This window comes from Pangasianodon hypophthalmus, chromosome 20, assembly GCF_027358585.1.
Source record: "Pangasianodon hypophthalmus isolate fPanHyp1 chromosome 20, fPanHyp1.pri, whole genome shotgun sequence".
NCBI classification, from domain to species: Eukaryota; Metazoa; Chordata; class Actinopteri; order Siluriformes; family Pangasiidae; genus Pangasianodon; species Pangasianodon hypophthalmus.
Genome location: NC_069729.1, coordinates 8,583,574 through 8,592,216, shown reverse-complemented (window position 1 = coordinate 8,592,216; position 8,643 = coordinate 8,583,574). Strand labels below are relative to the sequence as shown.

Genomic DNA, 8,643 nt, shown 5'->3' with positions numbered 1-8,643 from the left:
CTGCAAAAATTGTTCAGGAATGGTTTGAGGAACATGACAAAGAGTTCAAAGTGTTGACTTGGCCTCCAAATTCCCAAGATCTCGAATCCTATCGAGCATCTATGGGTACACAGATTCACCTCTACATGGTGGAACTCAGTGTTCAGGAAAGAGGCTAAAAGTGTGAATGGATGGTGTGTTATCTTTCTGAAAAACAATCAAAGGGGAGAACCAAAACTCCTGGGATGAAAACTCCAGCACCTCCAGGCCCATTCCGACATTTGCAAGTGGACTACATAACCATGGCAAAATCACATAGCTATTCAGAAGTCTTAGACATGGGTGACAAAGTCTCAAGGTGGGAGAATATATTCGATTGTTAAATCTATGACATTGACTATACAGTTCGCTGTTTGAGGACCAAAATGTACATCACTCATTACAATTAGCTGGTTAGTTTGTTGTTTCTTTGCAGGTTACCATTCGCAAGGTAAGTTGAATGCAGCATTACCCTCTTTGCATGGCTACGGGAGCTGGAAAGGTCCAAGCCATGGTTTGCCAATGATAATGTGGAAGAACTCGATTGGGCCCTGACCTCAACCCCACTGAAAACCTTTTGGATGAATTGAAAATGGTCACAAATCCCCACAGCCACATTCCAAAATTTAGTGGAAAGCCTTCCCAGAAAAGTGGAGACTGTTATAGCAGCAAAGGGGTACCAACTCCATATTAATGCCCATGGTTTTTGAATGGACATATATGGGTCAAATGGTCAGATTGTCTTTTGGCCATATAGAGTATATTTTAATATACTCGTATATACTGTATATACAATATAATATAATGTATATACAATATAAACATATACATACACACACGTGATATATCCAGTTGAATTAGTAGTTATAGCTAGCTTAGACATCAAAATGACCAACATATTGAAAAAACTGCCTGCCAGGGGTCTGTATACACACACACACACACACACATATATATATATATATATATATATATATATATATATATATATATATATATATATATATATATATATGTATATATATATATATATGTATATATATATATATATAAGTATATATATGGCTAGAGCCCCTGTTATTTGCAGTGCGAGAGGCCCCTCAAGCCTCCACAGGGTTTTCCCGCTTCGACATATTGTATGGGCAGAAGCCTCGCAGGACCTGCAGGACGTCATTCGGGAAAATTGAGAGGAGGTACCTTCTAACAGTAAAAACGAAATTCAGTACGTGCTTGACCTGAGAGCAAAACTCCACCCCTGCAAATAACAGGACTCTCGCCAATTTCACGCATTGTTGTGAACGAACTTAAAAGAACTTACGAATCATGTTTTTCAACATTTGATTGAAATGTGGGGTATTTGTTTATTATTTTGGCTTTGGCACAGCCTGAAGCCTGTGACCTTTTTTTACACTGTCTTTTCCAAAATTGTATAAATAATATTCAGTGCATTGTATATTATACAGATAGGGTACAAACACGGTACAGTTTGTAACAGCAGCAGTTCACACACAGGAGCTGTCCTGATAATTTTCTGGGAATTATACTAGGTTTTCATTTCTAGGTTTGGACTCTAACTTGTTTTCACACTTAACCTCTTCACCCCTAACTGATTAAATGCCATCGGATTCTCCACATAAAAATGCTTGTGTTAAAGGGGCTAAAAGGGGCTAGAGGTCCCTAAGGTCCCCAAGTCCATTGCAGGGGAATATGCACTCATTCACATCTAGAGACAATTTAGCTTAGCCAGTCTGCCTATCTACATGTTTTTGGACATTAGGAGGAAACCTGAGAACCCAGATGAAACCCATGTGAACACGCAGAGAACATGTGAAACTCTGCAGAAACAGTAAGCCACAAGCTCTGGGTCAAACCCTGGACCCTGGAGCTGTGAAGTGGCAATGCTACCCACTGTGCTACTGTGCTGCCCTGCCACAAAGCAGATTACAGAAATCCAGATATAGATGTAGACCCTAAGGAGCAAGCTAGATGCAACAGTGGCAAGAAGAAAACTCCCTGAGCAACATGAGGAAGAAACCTTGAGAGAAACTAGTCACACCCATCCTTTTCTGGCTGACACCAGATAATGGGATTATAAATCATCACATTATATATTTATAGAAGAATAAAGGCAACAGTATAGTGTGTTAAAAGGATGCTCAATATGAGTATATTCGGCCATATTCAGAGTTGGCAATGTAAGTCAAAAAGTTATGGCAATATTGATGCAGGAAATTTCTTCCTATTGAGAGTGGTACAAGTATTTAAGTTGATTTTCTAAGTGGTCCACTTAGATTATTAAAATAACCTGTGTATAGTTCATGCCACCAAGATTTTCTTGCAGTTGTCCAAAATATTTTTTTAAGGCACCACCTTTAAACCCAAGCACTTGCCTTTAAGCAGGGGCATTGCAGCCATTTTAAAAGTGAGGGGGACACAGCTATCATTAACTTGTGCCCCCCACTTCCACACCCCACCACCCAGGTGAGACCTCACCAACCAGAGCATGTGAGCGCCAGAGCAGTTTCTACTTTTTAATTAATTTTATTAATTGTAATGTGTTAATTAAAATTTATTAAATATATGAATCTTAAAACTTGTTGTTTTTAAGCTCCTTTTCGTTAACTTTATTTCCGTGAATATAGCTGCCGTTGTTGTGCAATAGAACATTCAAAACAGGCTCATTAAAACACAGACGCACACACACAAGATGAAATGTGCGTAGATCTTCACAAAATACACCTGGATTATAAGGCCTGTGAAAAGCACACACACGATAAAATGCACTTAAAGAACGCTTGGATTATGTACTGACGTTAATGAAAGAAACACACTTTCTAAAGTTAAAATAGACCATAACTGCGGGGAACTGTGGTCTATTAAAACGTCTCTTGATGTTTACAGGATTTTAGAATTTACTTTTAGAAACATTAGCTTGGACAAAGTGTCAGGCTTCAGGCTCATTCGGTGTGCCCGGGAAAGTAATCCGGCGGCAGAAAACACTCACTCGGTGCTGGAAGAACCACTGGGGATGCTGAAGATTTTGCGGGCGACCTTGGCTAGTCGAGGGAGGGATCCAGCACTGGTTTTGGAAAATTCTAGTACGTCTTCCTGTGCTGCCTATTTCACAGATGCTCGCTGAGTGTATTGAGCTCCGCTAAGCTCACATGCTCTGTCACCAACATCCAGAAAATGAACATCCTGAAGGGCCAATTACTTTTTATTTTTCTACTGGTGCTACCACTGCTTACGCCAAAAGAACAGAGCATAAATAAATCAGGAAACTGGTACAGAAAAACTTAATGAATTTAACTCTTACCAGCTAGCCTAGCCCATAAAAATGCACAAGAATATAATAATTATTTAGTTTTCAATTGAATCAAGAATGCAGTAACTGCACATTCAATGAAATTTGTTTGTAATTTATGTGTCCATCACTAGACTTCTTGAATATATTTCACCTATTCTACAACTTTATATTTTGACCATTAGATGGCGAGAAAGTGCTCTGGTTACTAGCTTTATTATTTAGCAAACTATGATGACTTTTATTTTATATAAGTATGGAACACCAGTCTTGTAAACATATGTTTTAGCCTAAACAAATAAAATAAATCCACTAAGATGTAATCGTCTTTTGGTTTTTGTTTTACTGAGGTGGATGGCTAGCATCTCAGAAACAGGGATGAGAATACATACTGTAAGTAAGGTTGCAGGTTGATTATCATCACCAGCACTGGGTTTTATTAGAATATTTTATTACAAGGCAGTTAAATTGGTAGCAATCAGTGCATATAGTTGCACTTGGTGCCAAACATATCCATAGGTAATGGAGCACAATCAAATTTTAAGTTCATACTTCTTGTCAAGTCTTAAAAAAAAGTAACTCTGCTTTTAATTTATTGAATTCACTCTCTCAATACTTCTGTATCCTTTCATAAAGCTGCAACTGACTTCATACAAAGCATTCATTCTGATTGGGTCCCATGTCTCTTAATTATGATTGGTTGGGTTGCTATTTAGTCAGTTCAAAATCAGTTCAAAAACGCTATTCGTAAAAAAGTCCCTATCAGTCACAGGCTCAATTCAGGGAATGTGCAAGGTGTGAAAAAGTGATGGGGACAGAATTACTTGCAGAGGGGACATGCCTTTTAAGCCAGAAAAAAAGGGTTAAAAATGCATTTCACAGGATAAAAATCTCACAGGATTCTAGTATATTGCAAATATATTGTTTCATGTCTTACTACTCTTAATAGTCTTACTAGTAATTATTGCATCAATCACTATAAATTTGGTTTAATTTAACAATATGGCTCCCATTCTTATTACTGGAAGCTTATAAAATAGCACTTGATCCAGCACATCCTATTATTTTGCATTTTAGTTTCTAATGTGCACCGACAATTGTGTCCACAACTTAATAAAGTCACGAGGTCAATCATAATGTGTGCACAGGATGTAGGCTATTTTGTCATGCTCTTAATTTTCTTTCACTTTATGTTAGTTCATAACTTTGTCCATAAAAATTTTGGCCCCAATAAACCTTTAATTTGCTGTCTCCTCCAATGTCCTTTGTGTGAAAAAGACCTTTTTGTAGACTTTAAAGGGACGATGCTATTGTCATGTATTAAATAATGGCCTCAAATAAATGAAAATGTATTTACATTCCCAAAACATCAACTTCCAGACTGAGTAATTTGTCACTGAGTTGGCCATTGCTGCCAGCTGTAGTCATGAATGCACAGCTGATAAAGTTTTCTGATACACTAAACTGCTTTGTGGAAGCAGTTTCACAACTGATTTTGCTCAGGAGAAAAAATATTTGACTATTCTGCATTTGTGAAGAATGCAATGTGCTTGCTGAGAAATTGTTCGTTACAGCCCACATCTTCCTGTCAAACAGATCTACGAAAGTGGGGGAAAAGGCACCTAACAAACATAAGCTTGCTCATTAACATAATGATGCTATCAGTCTCAGTAAATCATTGCTTCTTAACAATGTTTTCTTACATCTCAGCTTAAGGAGAAATATTAAATATAAAAATATATATAAATATTATAAGATAAATCTTACATATAATTCTAGCTTAATTACTCTTAAATTTTTACCTAACAACAGTTATTTATCTATGATCTAGTGAGCTCTGTGCTGTCCTGAATATTTAAAGGGTAGCATTTTCCTGAAAAGATTAAAACTGCAGCATTTTTTTTGCTTGAATGCACCAAGGTAAATAAAATACAATGAATTAAATTGTCTTTGCTTCAATACATTTGTTTTATTGCTCCAAAAATAGACAAATTAATATGGTACAGACATATTATAATTTTCAAAACTAAAAGCATATTTAAGATTTCAATATTGATGTTTGTTAATGAACATTTACAGCAGGATTTAAAATGTTTAACAAGATACATTGGGCAAATATACATAATTATAAGAAATATAAGGGTCCATAAATGACACTGTTCTGAATATATTTATATTCCTATAAGATAAATTAATACTAGTCACAATTTGTTCTACCAATACTGTTTCAGGAATTTTGCCTTATATTAATTCCTAATATTGTGACGTGGCATTGCTCTTGTACAGCATTAATTTGGCTTTTACTATTGCTATTGAGTTTAAGGCTTAGCCCAGCCACAGCATTTGCATGTGTCATCAAACACTGTTCCATCTCCACACCTCTTTACATATGTTGTACCTCCAGCACAGTCATAGAATTTGTTTGGGTCTTCAGGGTTAGCATAAATGCCATCAGGCTTTCCAGCACAGAATCCACTTCCAGGCGCATGTGTGGTAGTTGTGGTTGTTGTAGTTCTTGTGGTGGGTTTTGGGGTGGTTGATGCACCAGGTTTGGGAGTAGTGGGAGGAGGCAGTGTAGGCATATCTAGAATGCAAAATCAGGTGATTGAGATTTTACTTAGTTAAGTAAAGATCAGTTAAGTAACAGGAGTAACAGGTATCCATGGCTACCTACCAATATCTAGGAGCTTGCGTAGGTGACCCATAAGAGGATGCTTCCCCTGCCCACAGAACTCGCCAGAAAAGTCATCCAGATCCAGGGCCCAAACAAAAGCCCCCCCAAACTTGTTGTCTTGCAGATACCTTACCTATGAGGAAATGAGTGGTAAGAGTAAGAATTTATGATATACATAATTGCCTTTATGCCTAAAGTAGTCATTTGCTACTCTTTAAAATTTAAAGTACCTTGATCTCATAGCTCTCTTTGGTGTCAAAGCCAACCCATTCACCACTCTTGGAAGTATACGGTACTCTCTGATCCTCAATCCACTCAAGTTTTGTTCCCTGAAGGAATCCACAGATCTGGGGAAAGTGGTATGTTGTATTAACTAACAGCTTGGTAAAAATGCAAGTTGTATGTTTAACTTTAATTTTATGTTTAGCTTTTTCACAATACCTCATAGTAGGACCAGAAGCCGGCCTCCCGGGTGTAAGGTCCAGCAGAGGCTGGTCCACTGGCTGAAGCTCCCACTCCAGTAGCTGAAGAACTGAGGCGGAAGGTACGACCATATGTGGCAAATCCCATTCTCAATTTCTCCACAGGGGTACCGTTGTCCCTCCAGTATTTCATTGCATAATCCTTAACAAGAAACACACAGTTTCTGCATCAGCGTTGTTCAGTTTTGTAATATACAGTGAATGCTAGAGGTTTAAATGGTAAAGCTTAGACATTACATTGAGGAAAACAATATATTATAATATAATTAAAGTAATATAACTAAACATAGTTTTGATCCAGTGTGGTAAGACTAATTTATCAGAGCTTTCTTACAGTGTTGAAGTAAACAAGATCTCCGAAGTCTTGAGATCCCCTATACAGGGGGCTGTTGTGTCCTGTGAAGCTCTCCCAAGTTCCATGGAAGTCATAGGTCATCACATTGATAAAGTCAAGATAGCTAGGGATTCAGTCAAATATTGATTATGAAATTCACAAAGAGAAAGAAAGAACATAATTCTTTCCTAACTGATGTAATTGCTTTCTTTTAATAATAGATATCTTATCCAATTAGATATATTTTTGCTAATGTATTTCAAATAAAAATACTAAAATTTACTTTGCAATCTTTGCTATTTCATATCCAGCATCAATGGTCCCTTTGCCAGCGGCTACTGCAGCAGTAAGCAGGAGTCTAGGCCGTCCAGTAGCTCTACCTTCTGCCTCAAAAGCTTCCACCAGTTCCTGTTCAAATTCGACCAGAATGAGTGGTTAGATCAGACCCAAAAAATGGACAAACTCTTTCAAATCAGGTAGTTGAATCAGGTAGTTGCAGCTTATACAATGTTGGATTACATAGTCAAGCCTACCTTGCACAATAAAGTAAATCTCTGTTTGTCCTCAGGAGGGCTACCTCTGGAACCTGGGTATTCCCAATCCAAGTCCAGACCGTCAAATCCATGTGTCCTTAGGAAGGAGATGGATGACTGGATGAACTTTTGACGGTTGGCAGATGAGGAGACCATGATGGAAAACCTGAGGAAGATTTATTTTTCATGAGTTGCATTGTCTGTACCAGGTCATTTAATAAATGTTAGACTGTGATATAGTATCCCGAAATTAAAAAAAAAGAGTACTTACTGAGTCGAGCCAAAATTCCATCCACCAACAGCCAAAAGAGTTGTAAGGTGGGGATTACTGTATAGATTAAGAAAACATTATAAATATACTCTATCTGGTTTCATGTTGGTATTGTGAATAGTTAGATAATTATCATTACTATTATGATTACATGTCTTACAACTTTTGTCATACGTACGTTTTCTTTAAGGCATTGAAGGATTGGTAGAGGGTTTCATCGTTCCATTCATATGTGACAAGCTCATTGGCATGGTTAATAATAGAAAAGGCATAAATCAGATGTGTACACAGGAACGGATCTACACTAGCAGGCGTGAACTTCCCAGCTCCAGGTCGGTACTGAGACCAGTTGGTGAAATAGCATACCAGTTGCCTGGATGTTGCTGTAAAATAAAGACACAAATTTAGATAAAACAAATAAGTAACTGCAAAAGAAGTTACATCTAGTGATTTTATTAGGTGTTATAAATTTGCATGACTCACCAAAGTGACACAGCACCAAGCACAAGCCTAGAAAATACAGAGGTTTTATGTCAATGTAATATATTTTACTTAACAATTAAATATCAAATTGAAAACAATTTTTAAATACCTGCAAGAAGTGTGAGCCTGGCCATTCTGATAGCACCTCTTGTGTTTTTTTCGCTTGTAATTCTTTTGTCAAAGAGAGAGGTTACGTTTAGTAATTTGCTTCACTATTTAGGAAAAGCCAAATCTAATTTTTGCTGGACTACTATAACCCCTAAGCACTGAAATCTTACCTGGGGTACTTTCTGGATGAAAGACAAATGAACCTATATTTCGCAGAGCTTAAATAGTCTTGCTGTTCGCTTGTCTAATCAGGTAGGAGATGGAAAGTCTATTAGGTCATGCAGAGATAAAGTGTAAAGTGTGGACTGATATGACACAGTGTGATAAAATGTTGGCACAGTGAAGAACTCTGGCCTACCTTTAAAGAAAAAATGATGATGCTTTTACAGCTTGAGCATGAGTCAGAACAAAAGCTATACTTATTTTTGCTCATTTA

At 37.2% G+C, this 8,643-nt stretch overlaps 1 protein-coding gene across 1 annotated transcript; it reads right to left on the bottom strand.

Moving 5' to 3' along the window:
* Window positions 1-5,266: 5,266 nt before the first annotated feature.
* chia.2 (chitinase, acidic.2) lies at window positions 5,267-8,425 on the bottom strand. Its single transcript, XM_026935778.3, has 12 exons — window positions 8,378-8,425; window positions 8,209-8,270; window positions 8,100-8,126; window positions 7,795-7,999; window positions 7,617-7,673; window positions 7,346-7,511; window positions 7,096-7,220; window positions 6,813-6,936; window positions 6,438-6,620; window positions 6,227-6,343; window positions 5,997-6,129; window positions 5,267-5,906 (listed from the first exon to the last, which is right to left on the bottom strand). Exons 2-12 carry the CDS (start codon window positions 8,231-8,233, stop codon window positions 5,641-5,643), a joined length of 1,428 nt encoding a protein of 475 aa, XP_026791579.1. The 5' UTR covers window positions 8,234-8,270; window positions 8,378-8,425; the 3' UTR covers window positions 5,267-5,640.
* Window positions 8,426-8,643: the final 218 nt, after the last annotated feature.

Excerpts from the sequence above, each read along its gene's own strand:
- chia.2 (XM_026935778.3), bottom strand. The coding sequence starts at position 8,233 with ATGGCCAGGCTCACACTTCTTGCAG. Across the intron at positions 7,221-7,345 it reads GATTTACTTTATTGTGCAAG|GAACTGGTGGAAGCTTTTGA; the intron begins GTAGGCTTGACT and ends GAATTTGAACAG. Across the intron at positions 6,130-6,226 it reads AAGAGAGCTATGAGATCAAG|GTAAGGTATCTGCAAGACAA; the intron begins GTACTTTAAATT and ends ATTTCCTCATAG.